This window comes from Drosophila biarmipes, chromosome 2R (genome assembly GCF_025231255.1).
Source record: "Drosophila biarmipes strain raj3 chromosome 2R, RU_DBia_V1.1, whole genome shotgun sequence".
Taxonomy (NCBI): domain Eukaryota; kingdom Metazoa; phylum Arthropoda; class Insecta; order Diptera; family Drosophilidae; genus Drosophila; species Drosophila biarmipes.
Genome location: NC_066615.1, coordinates 6,308,719 through 6,331,642, shown reverse-complemented (window position 1 = coordinate 6,331,642; position 22,924 = coordinate 6,308,719). Strand labels below are relative to the sequence as shown.

Here is a 22,924-nt window from a genome sequence, read left to right as displayed (position 1 = left end):
CGGCGTTTGACAATGACAATGAAAGGGAAGGTGATGTGAGCCATGTGTCCCAAGATGGGTTCGCAGGATAGGCCTAATCCGGCATATGTTGCCTTCTTGAACAGCAAATGATTCCCTGGAAAAGCAAGTGAGCAGAGTATAGAGAAGTATTTGTTTTCCTACGGAACTTCGTATGGAAAAACGCCCTTAAAAAATCACTGAAAGTAGCTCGAAAGCCCCTGAAGAACTCTGCAAAATAATTTCATTTTTAAACTCTGTTCACCACAAACTCTTGCCTGCCTGCCAATGCATAATTGAATGTGCAGGCCAATTACTCCTCCGATGGAATCACAACTTCTGGGCTTTCGGCCTTCGTTACTCGCATGCGGAGCGAGCTTTCTGTTTCCCGTTGGCACAAGAGTCAACACTTTAGTGCAATTCTGAGCAATTAACATTGACAGTAAATATGGAATTTGAGCAGAAATGCCTACGAGGCAGCTGGGGAGTCAGGGCCGGAGCTACCTGGCACATCCTGCCCAGCCAGTCAACTTCATTTGCATGAAAGTCGGCATTTCGCCAGCGGTGGGGAAACAGGATGCAGCAGCCTAGTGCCGGATTCGGAACTCTTCCAGAAGTTGTTTTCGAGGCTTCGGGGCGAAAGTCTACCCCAGTTGATACCATTTGCCATGCGTGTTTCCCTTGGATCTGGGAAATACATATACGGGGTATATAAGCTGGGAAGGGAGGAGGAAGTTTCTCTGTGCGTGCTCGTCAATGACAACTGGAAATTAGTTTAATAGTCCAAGTCGATGTCCGTGTCGAGGGCAAAGGTAAATACTCAGAGGGACAGCGTTTGTTGATATAGTTATGGCGTTATTTTTTACGTACACTCATGCGTGTGCTACAGAACCAATAAATGTGATACGTGCAACTGTTAAATTAAGTTAATCACACGAGGTAACAGTCACCGAGACCCTTAATCGAATTCGAATCCGAAAAACTGACAAGAATGAGTTGAAATTAGCCTAATAAGTCAGATTCAGTTACTTGGCACAGAGAAATACCCCAAATAAACAGACGGAAATCACAAATCGAATTAAGCTTTAGCAGCTGACAATAATTGTCACTGTACCACTTTTGTTTGCCCAACTTTCAATCTTTTGAACCACAGAAAAAATCCCATTTGAAATCCAATTTGATAAATAGAAAGCTATAAATTCAGTAATGACAGAGCCGGACGGGTAAAAATCCAACCGAAGCCCTAACCAAATATTTCCGCATTTGTGCAAATTTAGAGCACAAATTAGCAATCTGGCCGGATTTATGAAATATGTGGAAATCGTGACAGCAATAACAGCCAGGCGAGTCCAATGGCAACATTAACCCCCTGCAACAATTGCTGCAACTCTTCCACCCCCTCTACAAAGTGTTGAATGAAAAAAGAAACCGAAACAGCTGAGTAACTAAAAATGAAGCCAATATAAAGCAGGGCCGCAATAAAAACTGGGCTTGGTCCGAGTCCGAAAAAGTCAGTGCCCGAAAAGGGGAAGTTTGGCTGGTTTTCAGGGGGTGGATGGGTGGTTGGGTGGTTGGGTGGGGTTGGGTGTCATAAGTGCATAAAATGTTTTTGTGCCCGAACAAAAGCGAAGCGAAAAGTTTAATTTTCTCCGAGGCGGTGGGCAAGTGTGAGTGCCGGGTAACCAAATCCGTTTAGATCGAAAACACTGCGAGCCAAAGCAACAGCAGCGCGGAGCAAAAAAATATAAAATGTATAATAAATGTAACAAATGACGCACACGGTGGGTCGCCCGAAAATGAATGGCTTTTGGGTGGGTGGGTAGATTTTGGTGGGATGCTGCTCCGGTTTCCCCGGCGAACGGGCGTTTGCCATTTCAGATTAATGCCCGGCGGCGTCATATGAGAAGCGATCGGCCCCGTGTGTATGCACTTATTTGACTAATGTCTTTAATAAAAAATTACACAAATTGCATACGAAAATGAAAAATTGGCAGTGGGTAAGGCCCAGGCCTGTAATACTTGCGGCTTACAGAAATTTAGCGTTTCAGTGGGGGTTTAGCCACCCCAGAGCAACCCTTACGCGTTTTAATATTTACTAATATTGACAATACTTAAAAATTTGGCCTGGACCGGGGTGGAAGTTGAGCCACTGGGCCATGGTAACCAGAAACTTGACATATTTATAGTTGAGGAGGAAATGCCCGGAAATAAAATAAAGCCCAACCTTGACAATTGTGATCGCGAAGGGTGGTGGTGGTTTCGGTTGGTGGGTTGCGAGGGGATTTACACAATATTTTTCAAGTGCTCGCAAAGCGACCGCCGCCCAAAGGTCCCTTGGTGACTTATTAAGGGTTGCATTTAGCGGGCTTTGTGTCATTTCATATGCAAATTGGATTAAAAACGAATCGCATTTTACAATTCCGTATCTGTGTCTGTGTTTCTTTCTATTTCGTGGGCTTTTTTCTGGCCACGCGCTTCCCAAATTGGGCCTCGTCTTATTGGCATAATGCCATAAATACTATTTCCGATTGCCCATTTATTAACTGGAAAATGCCTTTGATGTCGACAATTTTCATGGAGGCGCGATGCGCATTTCGCCCGATGGCAACCCTAAGCCCATCAAGCGATTAAGTTTTCCCAGATGCTGGTAGAGCCTGATTTGATTAGACGTTTTGTTTAAGGTTGCTAAGCTCCTGTCCTGCAATTAACATTGACATTTCTGAAAGGGGGAAGGAGGGGTTCAGGGTTCAACTCCCAGATGAGGCTTAAATTCTACGAAAACAATTCCATATTTTGTTATCATCGTTTCTAGGTTTCTTGTATCTTAAGATGTGTACAGAACAAATTATTCACTTTATATTCGCTTGGTATTTTTAATTGTGATATTCCCTAAAAAGAGGAAACAAGCAAGCGGTGCCCAAAAATATTCTGAATAAATATGAAATAAGCTGTTTCTATTATTTCTTCCACTAGTGTACATTTTTGTACTTTTAAACACACCTTGGCTTCTATGAAATAATAAAGTAATAATTTATATTCGAAGTGTAATAAATTTAGAGTTAATCACCCCATGACCGTTTCCTTCCACACTTCACTAACTGGAACCATGATTAATGCTTCCCGGTTGGCGACAGCGATTTCTTGGAACACGGTATCGATCTCGGACATTCATTTCGTGTAACTGTCAGTGACAGGAGCTGCTGTCTGAGGTTGCTGGCCTGCAGCTTGCACTTCCTGCAGGGATCCTGTCCATGTGTCCTGCGCTCATTTGACTGCCGCCTGTCAAAACAGAATGTTAATGTGCTCGGCCCATTAATGGTTTTTCGAAATTATCCTTTTCCCGCATTGTTGGCCGGGGAGATTTATGCCCTCCATTGTCAGTTATTGTTATTGAGGCTTCGCCTGGACTGGGGTTGTTTGACTTTCACCTGGCCTGTGAAATGCTCAAATTGTGGGCAGGACCCTACAACAATGCTAATCTGAATCAGGCTGCATGGATCTTCGGAGCGGAGTAACTCGACTCGCTCGGCGATTTGTCAAAGGCAAGTATGTGCACCGCGCATCAGATTGTAATTCTATATGCCACATAAATCCATGTTTCATGTACGAACCTACCCCTGACCCCGATCTGTGATCTGATGTAGCGCGTGTTTTCAACAGTTTGTTGCAGATTTTGTGCATTTATCATGAGTGTGGCTCTCCAACCCCCAAAACTTTTTGGGACTGGGAAATCGGCACTGGAACGCGTGCCCCGGCATGTGGCTTGGGTTTTAGTATTAAATTGTTTTGCGGTTGCGCTGATAATCAGACAATCGGACAATGTATTTTATTGGAGTGGCTTTGGTCCAGTCCCTCAAAGGGCGTTTTCCTATTTGCTGCTTATGTATAATTTAAATAGATACCTCTGCCAATTGCTGGCATCAATCAGACAAAAGTGACTTACAGTTGAGAGGTGAGGCAAATAGCATTCGTTTGGACCAGGGACAAGCCATCTTCTGTCCCTGTGAAAACCGGACTTAATCACAGCTTCTCGAGGCAGAGCTTCCCATCCTTTCCCCTTCCATTTAGCCCATCATTCTTTTTCCATTTCGGCCAGGCCAGATCAGACTTTTCCCGTTCGGAAAACCCGAAAATTACTGCACATTTGTTTTCTCTCTGAGAGCAGCCTCCACCTCAAGCGTTATCGATCACGTTTTTTGGGTGTCCAAAAACACACATTTTCAAAACCTTTTGGCCACTCATAAAACGCAAACAGAGTGCTGTCGGGGCAATGATAAATTCGGAGCTTCCGCTCTGGGTAACTAAGACATCGGCAGGCAAATGAAGAGTCAGTTGCTCGGAGAGTAAGAGAAATGGCTGCAATGCATACGTCATTTAACCCCTTTGCGCCATATTTTTCATAAGCTGCCCCACTTTGGGTGATTTCTATTTTTTCCCTTTCGGGCCCAGCCAGACGGAGTCTGGTTGGCAAAGGGATGCGTATCGTTCGGGTCCTGGCGCTGTCCTGCCGCCGATAAAATATGCGAGGGGGCGTCTGGCCCGCACATGTATATATAGAGACATTTATTGATAGATAGCAAACGCATCGCTTGAACCCTTTTACATTTGATGAACGTATCGAATTCCCCACATATTGCCAAAAGCGGCAAATTTATGGCTGTTTGATTTATTTTAACTTTTAACACGCCCAAACAAAATGCTGCCAAAGAGGCGTGCCGAATTCGTCTGGCCAATATCGCCAATGGATTTGAAAGGGGGATCCTGGGCTGGTGAGTTCCTGATTCATTCCTACGGGGTGGTTCCCCTTGACCTTTGCTCTAAGCGCCACAAATCTTTTAATAACTGCGGGGCTGCTTGACTCCCTGGGCTTGGTTTGGGTGGCCATTATTGATATATGCGCTTGTTGCGGATCTATAAAGGGAATTATAAACTCTTTTTATTAAACGACTTTATAGACTTCACATCGTGCATATAAAAAAGATTTAAAAGAAGCTGTAATCAACTTGGGGAAAGCACTCGATTAGGGGGTCAAAATCAAGTATAAGTGCGTATTTGAAAAGTGTTTTAAAATGTTTGTGATATAAATGTGAAATATATTTTCTAATTTTCTAAGACTTTTTTATTTATTCGCATAATAATTATATATTATATTATTAAAACTTAAGCTGTGTGCTGAACATTGAAGACAACTTCTGAGGATTTTAAAAGGATTTACAGGCATTTTAAATTCCTTCACTCCGCCTTCCCTCGATTCGCGGATTTGAACGTTATATAGGCCTCATCAGCGTTAAACTCTGCACTCCTTCACCTTCCGCCTACCTCAATTTGCGGAATCCGGTCCAATCACAACTCCACACCATTTGCGTATTACGCTTCATTATGCAGATTTCTTGCCGCCGGTTGAGTTTCGTGGAGTTCTTTATCCCGGCTCCGCTTATTTGTTATTGTTGCATGGCTTGCGGGCTTGAAAAAATATTTTTATTTAATTTATTTATGAATGAAGCGAAGGGCGGCGCGATGTGGATGTCCTGGGTGGCTGGGGTGGTTGGGTTGGTAGGCCTGGCAATAAAGGCGTTGCCACACACTCCCCGAAACCCATTACCAGTTCGCTCGTGGTGCCTACCGCATTGTCACATAGATAAGCCGCGTCTGGCTTAACTCATAAAAAAGTGCCGGCAAAGGATAATAAACCAGCAAGACCGAAGGAGAGAACGCGTGCGGATTTAAATTTCACAAAATAAACAGCAAATAGTCCTAAAGGAGGGAAGCTGCGGTCCAAAGTTGAGACCGAGGTTGCGTCGAAGATTACGCGGCCACGATGGGAAAATATTCTTATTCCACACAATCCATTTTAAAACGTTTTCATTTCTAGTTTTGCCTCAATAATGACAATTATCAACAATTCTCAGACGCGTTTCGGCTTTTGTTATTTGCCGCCCCACAGGCCCAGACTGAGAAATGAATTTAAAATCAATTTGCGGTCAGCTCACAAAAGCAGCCATGAGGTAAACCGCAAAGACAACAATTAAGCGTAACAAATGATTATGAATAACTATTTTCTACGCATGGTATGCCATGTTCTTCTGTGAGAAACGGAACCAAAGTGTAATGATATTTCTGACAGGGCTTGGCCGCCGAGATGTGCTGATGAATGAAACTGAGGAATTCCAAAAATACTATAGTTTTGTAAATGAGTAGACAGAATGTCTGGGCCACGAAAGATAGAATAGTATCGTTTTTTGGAGTTGGTTTCAAGGCTAAGCAGATTACAAAAATTTTGAAAAAATAATGACATTACTTCACTAAAAAATATAAATTAAATGAACATACAACTAAAAGGTATTAGTTAATGTAAAAAAATGTTTGCCTAACTAGTTTAGTTTGAATTCATGTTGTTTAAGAAATATATCTAATATAAAATAAAACTAAGAAAGAGCAAAAAAGTGTTTCGCCCAACGTGGGGCTCGAACCCACGACCCTGAGATTAAGAGTCTCATGCTCTACCGACTGAGCTAGCCGGGCCATGCGTGCAGGGAAGCAAATATCGTAGAAGAGTACAAGGGCGGTTCTCTGTAGGGAGGGTTTTTATGTGGCCTTTGAGGTTCATGTTACCCCTATTGGATGTTTATTCTTAGAACGAGTTTTGGCTATGCGTCATTTATTACTATTCAGTTTTCCACGTGCTTGTCTTACTTTTATTTTTAGATTTTTTTAACGTTTGGGGGAAAATATGTTTATACAATTCATTTGATCCTATATATAAACGCACTGTTATAAAAATGTAACACAAGAAACAGAAAATAATAGCAACGTATATATTTGCTATTTACTTTTTTATCTTGAAAACGTTCTGCCCAAGTAATGTAAATATAGACATAGACATTTGGGCACGGTTTTATGAAAGCTGTGGCTACTGTTGCACAGTGATTGCAATAGGGGCTGAATATGTTGTCATGCTATCAAGCAATGGAAAAAAATCACTCCTACAGCGGAGGCTCTGCTGTGTTGTTTGGCATTTGCGGACGACCATCATGTGCCCGGCTAGCTCAGTCGGTAGAGCATGAGACTCTTAATCTCAGGGTCGTGGGTTCGAGCCCCACGTTGGGCGAAACAACTTTTTGCTTTTTTATTATTTTTCCAAGATAATAAAACACTCAAAATCCAAACAAAAACACTCGTATTTGATTAGTTTTTGTCCACGAACCACAGCTGCAGGGCCTAAAGAAATTTATTATTTAAGGACTTTAAAATTTTATTAAATTAATTTGGCTGACAAATATTTGTTGGAAGCTTGCTAGTGAAAGTCATTGTTGGACCAACACAATAAGCGCGCATGCATAATTGTTCACCCATTCAAATGCATATGAAAAATTCAAAAAGTGCCCCATAAAATGGAGGACCCTTTCGCATCTGGCGCTTTTTAACCAGCCGCAGGACAATTTACAAGGTTTAACAAAAAACTTCACACAAAGCGGGCTGAAAAGCAAATAGAGGAGCTCCACACATTCGCTCTTCCTTTCAGTGCTGTTGTACCAGGAATATTTTCAGCTTGCAGTAAAAATTAGAGTGGGATAAACAAATACATTTATTACATGCGAATACAGCAACAAATCCCAGCCGGCTTTTATTGTGCGTGCCACGCCCCCCGCCCAGAAAAACGGGGCGGGGCAGGGGTGCACGAGCAGAATGGCCAGAGGCGGCGGGCAAACACGTGACTTTAAGCTCATGGGATTACATTGAACGCAGTTTTGTGTGGGATTTTCGTATGCAAAAAGCTTAGGAAATTAATGCGCAGAAGGAAATGCATTTAAATTATGTGGGTGACTGCTTTTGCGGCAATAGGAGTGGGCGGAGTGGGCGGTGTGGGAGGTACTCCACGACGAGGTGTTCACCGTGATCGAGGGACCAGAGACAGCTGCCAACCAGAAACCCACCGAAACCCGCCCGCATTAATTTACCATTTCGCCAGGGGGGTCTACCCACTTTAATGGCCATGGCAGTGGCGGCGGCGGCTTACAAATGAATACAAATTGCAGTTTGAACTTTGCGTTTCACAATTTTGTAATTAACGGCCAAACATTTTGCATCATAATTCCCAGCCAGCGAAAGTATTTCGGAATTTAATTAAGTTGCATTGGCCACGCAGATTTATCCGCAGCAGGGATGCTGTCCCAGTCCCAGTCCCAGTCCCATGTCCTTCCCAACCCTTTTCCGCAATTTTCTTGAGCAAAAGTTTTTTAATACCCCCGACAGACGACGTCCAGGAACACATAAATTTTGTCGGCTCGGGCAAATAAACATTATGCAGCAGTTTTTACTCGTTATTGAAAAGAACACTGTTCCTCAGGGTCATGAGCTGTTTTACAGAGGTCAAACGTTGGGAATCCGTACGGATTACATGATTTGCCGTTCGGCAACGTTATCAGAAATGTAAACCCTGCTGGTGAGTGCACAGAAAAAAATTGAATTTAATTAGGGAACCAACATTTGTTGAAAAAATATACTACTTTTAAAAGGGCTATGAAAAATCTATATCGATACTATCGAAAATAGTCGATAAGCTCAAACAAAAAGGTTAAAATATGATTTCGGGAAATTTATGCTTATTTAAATCGAACCAAATTAACTGTTGAAAAGATGCATTTTAAACACCGCCTCATTGTAGAAAAGACACCTCAAAACATTTTTTTATTCCACAAAATGCTGTCGATATTGGGTCAAAACCATCGATGATTGCCAATTGTAAGCATCGATAATATCAATAGTGCTATTGAATGTTTTGCCAACTGTACTTTGTATAACCTCATTTTGGCTCTATATACAAGATAACATATTTTTAACAAAGTTGATCACAAGAGTAATTACTGATTTATCAAAGAAGTTGCGTTTTAAAAATCCGTAGTATTCTTATTTTATTGTTGGCTTTTTCGAGAGAAATGGCGAGAATTTCCCTTTGTGTTTTTTATCACGGCAACCCTTTCGTACTGATTTGGCTCACCTTCTGCTGACGTATGACATTGCAGCATCAATTGCTCATGAGCACACGTAATGAAATCGCTTGGAGATTGGGCCGATGGGTGAATGGGCAAATGGAGCCGGGCGTCGGGGATGGGCGATATTTCTCGGCCGAGGTTGAGGGCTGCGCCGCTGTTGTTGCCCTTGGTCATTAACAGCGTTAAGCCCAGGACCAGACCGCGCCGGAAGGATGTCGTGGCTGAGTGACGTGTGTGTTTGCACCAACCATCCTGCCCACACACCCATCCATCCATCCACCCATCCATCCGTTTATTCAACCCAGCCCAGCCCAAGCGAACCCCATCCAGGAACCCTACCTCCTTTCGAGTCCATGAGCGTTGTCATTAGCGCTGCTCGTGCGCCGTTATCCCTTTTTAATAAGGTTTACTCAGCATTTTTTGCCGCTTTTGCTTCGTTTTTCATTGTTTGTTTGTCAGCCTTCTCACCCCGTTGCCATTGCAGATATGTTGTGTTTATTATGCGAGATTTGCGAGAAATTGAACCGGCTACGACCCTGAGTTCGAGCATCAATCAACGGCAAGATTAATAATGGTGAGGTTCGGACGGCTCTGTTGCTAATTGTTATGTGCCGTAACTTATTGGGAGATTACATTTTCAAAATGTCTATCTGGCAAATGCTTGGGCACTTAAATATACTGTTCAAAAACACAAACTAACATTTTATACACATTCAAATATGAAACTAGCATTGATTTCTATAGCATTAAGATTTAAAAATAAACTTCTGAAATTGATTTGAAAATGAGAGCAATGTAAGAAATGCAGTCCTTGGGGTAAATAAGGAAAAGTTATGAACGAAATGTAATCCCATATAAAGAGAGATCTATTCCATAGTGAATAACTCCTTCTAATGGACGTGGAATAACTCCATTATTATCTCTGTACAATAACTCAAGGGTGTGATGAGCGTTCCGACGAAAGAAAACCATATTTGGCCCGAACGGGTTCATTTGATTCGCACTCACGCTCTCCTTTTAAATTCTTCGCGGTGCAGGATGGCTTCATTTCAACTGCAGCCTTTTACGGATAGTTTCCTATTGTGCAGAGTGTCATGGCAGTGAGCCACCATGAGCCATTATCCATTATCTAACCAAATATGTAATGCACTCGCGAATGCAATCACCAATCACCCCGTCCACCCGTCGTCAGTCGACTAATCTGCCTACGTGCCTCGCACACCACGTCGCAATGCCGCTTAGAGCCCGCAGTAAAAAAGATTTAATAATGGGGCAAAAACCTTGAGCGTGCACTCGAAATTAAATTGTTATCAAATCGATCAAAGCCGCAGCATCATTATCTCTGCATTAGCTGCAGAAGCAAAAAGCGCCGAGAACAAAGACGAGCAAAATCTAAAAAAAGGCTGACGAGAGGAAAACCCGCTTGATAAGCGATTTAAAATGCAACGAACCAGCTGGAAATGAGGGGTTTGGGTGGGGCTGGGAGGGAAAGGGGTTCTTCTGCAGTTGACCTCCCACCCCCCACTTTTCCGGGGCTGAGCGTTGAGTGGGTTCCGGGTCCGGCGCCTGGACGCAGCAATAACTTCTAATTAATACACGAAGAGCATAACGAAAGCTAATTATGAAACTAATGAGCTTGTTGGCAATGCAACAGCGTCGGCCACAGAACAAGAAGCACGAAACAGGCAGCAGCCGTTCAACTTGGCCAACTGGAAGGGCTTACAGGAGGGGCAGGTGGGCAGAGGGGCAGGGGCGTAGCAGGAGGGGCAGCGGCAAAGCTTCAAGTGTTAACGACGGTGTGCTCAACATGCCGAGCGCCGCTCCAGGTGCGAAATACCACAAAAGAGTGAACGCGAACGACTCAACGCGGTCACCCATACAACAATACACACGCTCACTCAGGTGCACTGAGAGAAATTGCAGTAGTTGCGATTTGTAAGACTCCTCTGTCTCAAGAGAGAGTCTGTTTTAATGGACGAAGTTAGGATTCATGAGGTTTTGTTCCTAATTTAGGTTTATTTTTTTTTGCTTTATTGCAAGTACCAAAACTTAGAGTTCCATTTGAGCCTGGGTAAGATTTAATAAATTTCATAAAAATTACTCAAAGCAGTTAGGATTTTTTAAAACTAATTTCAAAGACCACTTGTTGTTTTCAGTGTGGTAGCTTGTACGCAGATATTTCATTTCAATTTCCTTTTTGGTTAGCGCGTCTTTTTAGCATACTTGATTATGGTCTTTGGCCGGCAGAAAGAGAGAAGAAGGACGTCCCTGGACGTCGCCGGCCATCAGTCACTTATGCTCACGGCCCGTCACTCAAAGCCGGCCAGCACACACACTGCCGGAGCTGGTCCACACCTACCTCCACTAAATAACAGAGCGGGACGCGAGTTCCGTGGCCAGAATGGCGACGAGGGGCCAAGACCAAGACCACGAAGACGATGACTTCGTTCCACGGACTGGGGCTAGCCGGCCGATTCGTCCGGTGAGCCGCCGCTACTGTCATTATCTTGTTAACTTGTTGTTACGTCAGCCAGCCTGCGAGCTTGCATGTAAGCAGTCGCCGTTGGGGAGGACAGTAGCGACCCATCTCATGGAATCTTGGAGGGTAACTCTCCTGAAAAGTTTGATTTTCTCGCTTTACGAGTATATAGGGTTTCAAAGGGTTTGTAGTTTTGGATGCACTCCTTACATTTTATATATTAAATTAGGTAAATTGGTACTATATCTATATATACTACTTGTTAAAATTCTTTGTGTTAAACCATTTTTCGCATTTAAGGAGATACAAAGCAGAAATGTTTTATATTTATATATTTTTCTGTGTTAATTGGATAGTCGAAATGGATTTCTTAGTCGGCTGACCGCGACTGTCGACTGCCCTGGACCCACATTAGTGTTCACTTACAGCGTCATCGTGTGTATCTCGCTTAAATTCGTGTGGCATTCCCGTACTCTGGCCCGAACTCGTACCCGTTCCCAGTCCAATTCCCACTGCCCATGGCCGTGCCCTTCTCCCCTTTTGCCCCTCCGCTGCCGCCCATGGCCGATGTGTAATAATAATATACACACAGGTGTCCCGGGCACTTTCGGCCAGGGGGCTATGCCGGCTTCGTACCTCATCAATAAGCTTCGGGGATGGCGAGGCATTGGCGCTGCATGTAGCACATGTAGCGGCGATTACGCGTAATAATCATCATAATCAAAAGTCGCAACACGAAATGAGTTTCGACTTGCTGTTGCCGTGGAGGATAACCAGTTAGGGATTGCGCCGGCTCCAGTGGCGGCGGACCAACGCGCTCCACATAGAATTGATTAATATTGGCCCTGGCCATCGGAAATTCGGTGGTTACTTGGCCGACTTCATCGCCCCCTGATTACAACACGTGGATGAGCTGGAGCTGGATGTAAAGTACACTGTGCAGCCTCAGCACCCAGAGGACCGACCGCTCCCGATCCATCAAACTAATTTGGCGGCATCCATCTGCGGCTCAATGGGAATAACATTGGCGCAGGCTCAGAAATGGATTAGGTCCTGGCCGGCAGTAATTAACATTAGCCCGGCGTGGCAAAAACTTTCTTCATCATAAGCGGAAGTCATTTCAGTATGCTGAAATGCTGTGTAATTAAGGGGTTATGCGTTGGCTTGGTTGGGGTGTTAAGTGCTGAATTATAAACTGGGTGGTAAAGAAATATAATGCGCTCTATAATTCATGAATATTTATTTTCCATTAACAAGAATTTCTAATTTTTTAACTTTTTTATACCCAAAATCTGTAGTATTACTTTAGTACTAAAATACTTTTTAAAAAATATTGCTTAAATTGTTTTGAGAAATAAACCTTTGCAGCTTCAAGATTCATAATAAAGACTTCCTGAATACTTTTGGTGAAATGTATGGAATATGTGTTTAAATAATTAATGAAATACGTTAAATAAATGCGAAATAAAATTTCTTGGGATAAACAAAAAGGGCATAGCCTATTTCCTAGCACACAGAGTAAAGATACCTAGAAATACATTATCCTGCCTCTTGGTATTTCACTCCCAGCGTTTTTTATCTTCCGCTGTCCTTGATCTACTCATTTCCAGTCGCTTTTATGGGGCTGAGACACTTGGTAACCCAGCATGCACCACCACAATCTTGGCTGTTTCAGCCACAAGATCAGACACTATCCCATAGCAGCATAATTCGCGGATAAGAGAACCATTTCTGCCCGGGCTTCGCCGGGTCTGCAGTCAGGTTCGTGTTTCGCCGCAACTCTATAAACACAAAAAATAATAATTAACTGACCATCAAATCAACGGCACGTACTCCCTACGTGAGCATAATTTCACTCCCTGCTCACCTTGATTGCGGATTTCGATATGTGCGTCCGGGGGCTACGTGCGAAAACGAGAACTAAAAGTTGACCTGCCTGAAACTAATGCCAAAGTCAAAGGGGGCCGGGGCAAATGGGATTCTGGAGACATTGGCTTGAGTGCCCTGCTCCACGCACCCGTCGCCTAATTAATTCGGCGAAATGCAGCCGCAGACAGGCGGGCAGGACAGTGCTGTCATGGCACTACGGCCCTGGACATTTGCATTTGATTTACGCCCGGGCGATCCGATCCCTCAGAGCCCTATGGCTCTGGGCGAAGTCGGGCCATAAAACTTGGCTCAAGTGCAAATGCGCTCAAATCTGCACTTAGTCAACCCCCTTGTGAGCCCGAGTGTGAGGGTGTATTACTATAATTAAATTGAAAATTACTGCCAAGCAATTGCAATTGTCCACCCGAGTGGACCGGGCCTGCAACGTTAATAATAGGTTTGTGTGTGGCCCTAATCATTGTCTGTGCATCTGTCTATGTCTCCGTCTCGTGTAGCGTCTCCGTTGCCTGGCAAACTGTTTCGGGGGTTGGCCGAGCCACGCATAAGTTATAAATTATGCATCTATGCATAATTTACAGCCCGTAAGGTCAGACAGTTGCATTTGCCAGTTCACTGCCGGCCCCACGGCTTTCAAACTCCCAGGATTGCGTAAGTGGCCAGAAACATTTCACGGGGGGTATTGTCAAGTGGCCCTTTGCCTGGTGGTCGAGGTGTTCAGGACATTATGTTGAAGGGCTTAAAGCATTATAAACAGCGATTTTAGCAAAATATAAAAAATCTTGCTTATCTTTTTCGTGCAAATTCACCAGACAGGGAGTACAAATTTACATACCTCTTTTCATATTCTGGTTTTTTTGCAGATGTATATATTTCATCGATATCTTAACACATATATTTTAAAGTTGTTTTGTTATTACATATATGATTAAGGGGCTCCTAACTATCCTATGATGTTGAAGTATAAATCAAAGCAGATATAGATAAATATTTCTTACTTTTCAGTAGTTTACTATAAAATGTAAGATATCATATATTAACAAAATTATTGTTGATGAGACTCTGTTAAAGCGCTCCTTCGGTCAACTTGTTTCGCCTAATGGATGGCCCAACTTGGCCTGTTATCGCAAACTATTCCCAGATACATTTGTCTAACTTTTTGCCCCGCGCTCGGAGGGCACTTGAACAGTCAACAACTTCGACAGTGGTTCATTGTACCGTGCATGAGTCCTCGCCGGTTGCAAGCCCCTGCAGCCCCTAGCCCCCGCTCCCCTAGGCCCCTTTTCGCCCTGATTTACTTGGTTTGAAAGGGTTAACAGGGGGGCACTTGAAAACTTGTTTTTGCATCAGCTCGCAACCGCATCATTTTGATGTATTTTGTGGTCTGGTTGTTTAGCAGCGTAGTTTTTAGTGTATCATCATCACGAGTTTACACGCACGAGCTGCGTTGGGTATTTTTGCATACACTCCATATACACACACATCCTAAATTAACATATATACCTTTTTGCCGGGACAGGAGGGCAGCCCAAAGTGCCGACAGTCGAGATGTAGGGGAATGCATTGTGTTGATGCTGCCCGGCTTGAATTATCATACATGTGTTTGTCTTATTGCATTTTATTCAAATTTCCTACCGTGCGGTTTTTACGTTTTGCCCCATACCCGTATCGATTTGCAATTCGCAATCGCAATCAGCTCCAGAGACCTGGAGAACAGACCGGGGGCCTCAGGAAATGTTGATGAATGTACAACTGTATACATATGTATGCCGCAAACAGATGTTCGGGGGTTCGGGAACACCTCTGCAAAGCGGGTCCCAAAAGAGTTGTCTGCTGCATTTCAACAACTGTTGGTGAATATTTATATGCGGCTCTGTTTCGGCAGTCGATATCGCTAATGAAAACAAATAATTCAGGCGTCTGATAAGCAAAACAGGAGGAACAGAGAATAGTTGGCATTTTCCAGACTCTCGAGGAATCTATATTTTCGGTGACTCCCCAGGTATGCAGATAAATGAGGAAGGATAGCCCTCGACCCTTTAGTTTGACCACACATATGCAGACCCGAAATTCCTTACGTTTAGCTACCGCATTATTGACCTGACCTTACTCGTCGGTGGTCACGTGCTCTGGCCTCGCCTTTCTAATGCTCTCCTTTGGGGCCAGGATGAAAAAACCCTTTGTCTTGTTCTTTATGACCACGTAAGGGTCGACAGCTGTGTTTGTAACCAATTTGCTACTGCACAGCCAAAAATACAATAAGACAAGGACTAGAGAGGGGACCCGGTGAAACGAAAGGAAAACATCTTTACAGCCATGTAACTGAACTCCAACTACGGTTTATGCTGGGCATATTTTAAAGTTTTCATTTGCATTTGCTCGAGCTGGGGTTAAGTACAGGCCACCTTTCATAACCATTTTGCACCTGTCGGGAGCCAGAAGGAGCGGAACAACAGCCTGGCAATTAGGCTCTCAAAACAATGAGATGGTACCGGCAGAGGGCAGCAGGCAAGTCGCCTTTGGAGGACCCCGGCCAGTATCTGGTATCTGTACCTCGGCTATCTGTATCCGAATCTGCATTGATTTGGGCGGCCTTAATTTGATGGCTATCGGAGGGGACGGCCTCGCAATTGGCATCGGCATCTGCGTGTTGGCGACACACGCACCCAAATCCCCGGGAAGGACAAAGACGACGTTCAAAATTGCTTATCGGTGTTGCACAATCGAAAAGAAGCCGCTGACGCACCAGCATAACGAGATGCCGCAGTAAAACCAAAGCCAAGCTGGAGATACAAATGCGGGAGGGTCGGGTTTTGGGGAAAAATAGCAGTACGTGGCGTAGACAATCAGACGGGTAATGTGTGCAAAACAAATCAAGCAACAGGGCCGCCTGGTGATATAATCAGGCAGCGAATATACCAGGGCTGCGCTAAGAACTCCCCAGAAATGATGCAAGCAGCTCTGGCCCCGGAATTCCCAAGTGTTGCAGTTGAAAATGGCAAAATCATGTTCCTTATTGAAATTGATGGAAGGCGTCAGGAATTCGAGTAAAAATCCATTATTAGGTGGTTCAACCTGCACAGCTGTTATTAAATTCACTTATTGGCTGGTCCATTAAATGAAAATGGAAAATGATTGATTATGGTTGGTCAGCCACTGGAAGTACGTGTTTGAATATGCACTTGAGTGTGGTTCCTGAGCTCTCGACCACGAGGTCTAAGCTCCATTTAATAATTCTCAATATACCAATTTACTGCTGGCTTTGGCGGGCTTATTTCATTTTCAAAGAGCGCTGCATCCCTGCTTGAAATCACAATAGATCAAACTAATATCACATATCAGTCTCACACCCATACTCCCCATCAGTCCATATACAGACGAACACACGCACATAGTGCGACGAGGGGCTTGTCAGCAGGCCATCGCTGTCGCCGCGGGCTCTCTCACAGGACTGCACTGGAAAAAACTATGTCTTATCACTAAGATCTTATGATGTAATGTTAGCTAATAGGTTTTAAAAGGTTTCCTATTAGTGATAATAAAACATATCTTTTGAAACACAAAGCCTGACGAAAATATTAATAATTAAACAACCTGAAGTTAAAAGCACAAAAAAAGTGTGACCTCAATTAAAATTGATTTATATTTTCAATATATCGTTAGCTAAAAATCGATCTTTTTCTAATCATTAGAAAAGTGTGGCCAATTGATATGATCTGAATTATGAATAATTTTTTCTTAAATCTATGAGTATTTTTACTAGACTTGTTTATTCTAAGATTTCCTCGAAGTAAAAATACTTCATCGGAGGATAAACTACCCATTTTTCCTCAGTGTTGTTATGCGAACTGGAGTTTGAAGCTGCAGGCGTTGTCGCCGTCGCCGTCTCCTTCTCACCATTTTTCATTTCACTGCGCCGCTGCACATGGCTGTCAACTGCCAGGCCAAGACGCAGATGGAGATGGAGATGGCAGCGGAGTCTAAGCCGCCCGCCAGTTCAGATGCAGCCTCCTCCTGGCGAGTCCTTCGACGAGTCCTGGAGGATAGGAGTCGCGCGCCCGCATATCGATTTCAGAGCATTGTGCCCTGTTTGCATACAAATATCCTAAGGACATGTCACAGAGACGCACTGTGCAGCCGGCTCTCCTTCCCCGCTCCCCGGCCTCTCTTACCCCGCCCCTGGCCCACGTACGCATGTAAATTGTATTTGTGTGAGCAGGGGGACACATTCGTACTTAGCCCTCGCATACGCTCCTTCCTAGCCGCACATCCTTGAGCTGCTTGTGCTCGATTTCATTTGCTCGGGCAATTGTCTTCGGCGGCGTCTGCCTCGACTTTATTTTCGCCAAAAACTTCCACACAAATTCGAATTCCTCGCTCTTTGGCAACTTGTCAGCCAGGCATTTTTCCGGAAAAAACTTCTGATACCCCCTCCCCAATGTCCTGGAATCCTGGTGCACGCGGAAGGACCTTTGTGCTTTTGTGCGTCTCGTCCTCTTTTCACTGCCACAATGCGAAGACAGCGAATTGGCCTGCGATGGTGCCTGTCTGTGACATTTGATGTTTAATTTCAATAACTCAGTGCTCCGCATTTTGAATTTTTTCCTTCATCTGCTTTTGGAATGCCAGTGTATGTGGGGAGTTGATTGGCCATGGAACTGAAGGGCCGTGAGTCCCGATTCCAATTATAGCTGTCCAAAATAAAGACGAGTGCAAATTACACAAATTCTACATCCAATAGAGCAGTCATAGCGAAAGTCCCCGCACTTGAAATGTGCTGGGGAGAAGGTCTTGGTTTTAAGGTGTCAATAGAATGGGAGGTTGTGGGGAAACGAATGCATGCCTTCTTTTTTTTCAGGTTTTAAAGATTAAATATGTTAGAGCCCCATCAATACGAATGGGAATACCAATTATACGGCCTATAACATCATTCGTTTTTAAAAACTGAAAGGCACACTAACAATCGCACTGTGAAATTGATTTAGGTCCTGCACCAGTTAACGCATACAGACTCTCCACTGGATTTATTTTCAAATTTTCTTTGGTTTCTCTCTGGTTATACGCATTCCCCCTGCCCTGTAAGGCACCCGAGAATTTCCCCACAGAAATTTCCAATATTATAATAAATGCCTCGAAATCCAATTACTTTACCACAATGTCCGAAATGTATTTTGATTTCGTACCGCCCCGGCCCATCCCTCATCCCGTTAGGGCTCTTGGCTTTTGTGGTCAATGCACAACCGCTGGTGCATCATTCAAAAACCCGAAAGCCGTAAAACGCAAGTTGCAGCAAACAAAGAACTCATGCGGCTTGCAATTGTGAAAGGTCAACATTCATTTTTGGGGGTTTTCACTTTTCCTTTTTCCCCATTATTCGGCTCAGCGGGAGGTCGAAGTCGGTTTCAGGGGAAATTCCGGGCGGGAGGTGTGAAAATGCCAAAACAGATGGACGTTCGAAAATGGGAAGCGGCACATTTCATTGACTGACTGCTGCTGGGAATTAATTGAGGCAGCTTGACAGCTGCGCTAACCTCTGACCGGGCCGAAAAGCCCTCCACTGCCACACTCACCCAACCTGGCTTAAAGCCGGGCCTTAAAGAACGGAAAACCAGCAGGAGGCTCCGAAAACAGAGTTGTCAGAGCTTAAGCCCGTTGCCAGCTGTTAATGAGCATTCAACTGGCTAATTAATTTTATACATTTATTAAACTTTGCCCTCACACACACAGTCACAGGCGGCCCAACCATCCCACAAACTATTTACCATACAAATCTAATTTTATCAACTTTGTCTTTGGCCGCTTAACTAGCTGAGTTGTCCTGTGTTGTCCTGTTCCATTTCTCAGGCTGCTCTGCCCTGCCAGGAAGTCCTGTAGGTCTCCTGCCCCGACTCCTGTCAAAACATTGTGACACAGTTCTGCTTTCTTACAATTTGCCCCGCTCTTTATTTAGCCACGTTTGTTACGGCTTGCGCCATTCTCTTGGCTCATTAACGTTGGCCTTTGTTTCGTCCTGTCATCGTTGTCGTCTGCTGCCTGGAAAAGCAGGAGGAAAGCCAGGAGAAAGCCGGGAAAAGTGGCAGAGGATACACACAAAAAAGGGCCCTTGGTCAAATTGACCAGTGCTGTAACTATACAAAAAAGTACACATATTTGTTTTTCGTTGGTTTACTAAATAGTTATATAGTTACGTAGGAAGTATTTTTATTTTTAATCTTGTAACTTTTTTAATAGTTATCATAGTTAATAAAGAATAATTGTCCTAACTTAGAATAGCTTTAGCATGCTTTTCAATAGTTTATTTATAATTCCCAACTGGTTTTTGTGGGAAGCTAAGCTCATGCCAGGAAGCTCAAAACGCCCCCTTTAAAGGAACTTATAAATGTTAATAAACCAAATTTGTCTATAGTTACTTAAACTGGTTAAACTGCCTTACTGTCTGATCTATGTCCACTACAATTTTTTTTAGTTATTTGTCAGTTATTTTTTTTAGTTATTTTATGGCAACCTTTAATTTTAGGTTCAACGTAAGACTAGATATTTCATAGATAAAATTGAAAATTCAGTGGGTTGCGCCGGATTATTTGTATACTAAAATATTTGATAAGATATTGTTTTATGTGTAGAGGAGAAGAACCTGCTGGTGCCGAGCCAGGCATCCTGCATCTATCGCCTTTGTGCGGTGGCCTTTGTAATTTATAAAAGTCCACCGAACGGTCTTCAGCCTTCATTCCTAATATCAGTTGAGCTGGCTGGCTAGATGGCTGCTAGCTGGCTGGCTGGGGCATGTAAATCAGGTCAAAACAATGCAACTGACAGTGAATTGTGTTCGGTTGTCGTCTGCCCAGTTCTCCTCAGTTCGGCCCATGCCACAATGACACATTCAGGACTGAACAGTTTTACTTCATTATTGGTTACTCAGCAATTCATTCACAGGACACACCTTGTGTCTGAGCAAGTGTCCCTGCTCGGGCGCCATCGTATTGCCCTTTTTATGGCCATGTCCTTTGCTTATCCTGCCTGACTAATGACAAGCAGTGGTAGTGGTAGCATCAGGCCAGCCAATTCTCCGACTTCCCTCCGGCTTTTCACCGCTCGGCCTTTTGTCAACCACTTCGCCTCGACTTGGAATCGTCCTCTTTTTGTTTCTTGGCGAAAAACCCTGCCCAACCTACATGGAGGGGCTCAGGACCAAAGGGGGCGTGGCCAGGCGCAGGACAGGCTCCGCTTCGACTGCGCCAGGTGCTCTCCTCTTTATAACAAAGGCATAAATTATTTGTGCTGTCAACATGGGCTTCCTCAGCCCTGCGAATGGCAGTTGGCCTGCGAACTCGAGCTTATTGTTTGTCTATTGATTTGAATTTGCCCTGGAATTATGCAAGTTATTTTATATCCGCACAACCTTCGTCTACATCGGGCAAACAAATGTTTGTAGAATCAAGGCCGGGGCGGGGTCTGATGGGTGTTTAATTGTTATGGATAGTCACAGCGGACTTGGCCAATGTGTAACTTTGATTAAAAACGTCTGCAGGTGAATGGGGATATATATTAGATCACCTGTCAAAGGTGTCTACCACGACTGTCGATTTGTAATAAATTGTTTGTTGATTAATAAAAGTAATATTTAACATTTAAGTTTATTCACTTTTATCGTGCCCATTCAATTTTAAGTTCTACTACAAGTCCCCAATTGCCATTATATTAGGGAGTGACCAGCATTATTAAATATTTTTAGATCTAATCGATTTAAGCTCAGCAAAGCCATTTATGAAATATATTTGTCAATGGCAACTTAATCTAATCACAAAACATTTTAAGCACATTACTAATGGTAATGCATTATAGAATTTCTTTTATGAATTTACTAATTCATACTTCGCAAATGTTTAAATTTACGAGTTACAAATTGGTTGCGAGGGCTTTGCTAATTTGGTAAATTATTCAGAGTCGACCTTCGGCCGTTGTCACCAGAGGCGGAAATATTGCTGTGATTATGTGAGATTAAAAGCCTTCTAAAATATCAATTGGGGATTCGGCAATGGCCAGGCCAGAACAAATGGCATGCAAATCAATTGGGCAAGTGTGAATGGCTCAAACAAAGGCCGAAAATTGTCAAACTCTGACCGCATCTAAATACAATAAATGAATAATTGATTCGTTGTGGGGGCCGTCAACTAATTGCGACTAACTTTGCTGATTTCCAGGCCTAGCTCCCCCCAAAAACTGCAAATGGACTGATAATGGAATATAATTACAATCGAAAAAGGGAAATTGTATTGTGGTGTAATTGTCTGTATTGTGCGTAATCAAATTCTGATTCATCTCGCAAAAAGTTTAATTGCCCTAATTGCATTTCCTCTAATTCGGAATCGTTCTGATCTGGTATAAAAGGCCTTATTCTGAGCAATTGACAAACACTCGAGGCTTTCAAGTGAATCCGGAAAAGCTGAAACAAATACAAACCTCAAAATGAAGTTCGCCCTGTTCTGTGTAGCCTTGACTGTTCTGCTGGCCGTGGCTCAGGTAGGGAGAGCAGTCACAGGACCTTTTGTTTTATATGTTTAACCTTTCGTATTTTTCCCAGTGCGATTCGGACTTCCGTCAGGTAATGCAAGAGTGCATGCAGAACAACCAGGTGACCGAGGCTGACCTCAAGGACTTCATGGCCAGCGGAATGCAGAGCAATGCCAAGGATAACCTCAAGTGCTACACCAAGTGCCTGATGGAGAAGCAGGGCCACCTCACCAATGGCCAGTTCAATGCCCAGGCCCTGCTCGACACCCTCAAGAACATACCGCAGATCAAGGACAAGATGGACGAGATCACCTCGGGGGTGAATGCCTGCAAGGACATCAAGGGCACCAACGACTGCGACACGGCCTTCAAGATCACCATGTGCCTGAAGGAGCACAAGGCCATGCCAGGACATCACTAGAGATCCGAATGCAGCGCAGTTGTCCTAGAAAGTTGATTGGCAGAGTTTGCACACCTCAGGTGAATGTTGTGAAATAAAGTTGTTCATGTTGCACCAAAGCAATTTTCAGTCGAATTACTAGGTTGGGCAAAAACAAGTTATAAAATGAAGTATTTTCAGCAAAATGTCATGTTACCACATAAACTGCAGATATCTCCAAGTTAGATGACATTAACAAAACAAGACATATGCGTATTGTAGAGTAACTCTTTGCTCTCTTTTAAAGAATATTTTCCACAATTGAGCAACAATTCTGTTGTCTCTAGATTTTTAAGAGCCCCTTTCACAGAAAAGAGTCTTCATTATAATCTAATCAGCATACCAATCGATTAGGTGTGTCCATTCAAGCAGTCCTAGCCTTCTTTAAGACCCAACTCAAGGCAAATCCCAGAATGATAGGCCAAGAACTCCAGTACGATTGAGAAAAGAAGTGGCGGAGGTAAGGAGATGACTTCGCTGCGGCTTTCCGTGATTTATCAACTCCCGGCATTCTGGGAAGCAGCCATTGACAACCTGTTTCCTTCGAGCCACCACAGCGTTGTCTATGAAAATCATTTGTCAATTTTAATAAGTTTAAAATCAAGATAATTAAAAGAG

The 22,924-nt window shown here is 43.6% G+C and overlaps 1 protein-coding gene and 2 non-coding genes across 3 annotated transcripts; 2 read left to right on the top strand and 1 right to left on the bottom strand.

Annotated features, from left to right (window-relative positions):
- Positions 1–6,446: 6,446 nt before the first annotated feature.
- Trnak-cuu (transfer RNA lysine (anticodon CUU)) lies at positions 6,447–6,519 on the bottom strand. The gene has a single exon. It is a non-coding gene; the product is annotated as a tRNA-Lys (tRNA).
- Positions 6,520–7,032: 513 nt separating this feature from the next.
- On the top strand, positions 7,033–7,105 carry Trnak-cuu (transfer RNA lysine (anticodon CUU)). The gene has a single exon. It is a non-coding gene; the product is annotated as a tRNA-Lys (tRNA).
- A 14,663-nt stretch (positions 7,106–21,768) lies between these two features.
- On the top strand, positions 21,769–22,386 carry LOC108029381 (general odorant-binding protein 56h). Its single transcript, XM_017101609.3, has 2 exons — positions 21,769–21,876; positions 21,938–22,386. The coding sequence occupies exons 1-2, from the start codon at positions 21,823–21,825 to the stop codon at positions 22,286–22,288; spliced, it is 405 nt and encodes a 134-aa protein (XP_016957098.1). The 5' UTR covers positions 21,769–21,822; the 3' UTR covers positions 22,289–22,386.
- The last annotated feature ends 538 nt before the right edge of the window (positions 22,387–22,924 follow it).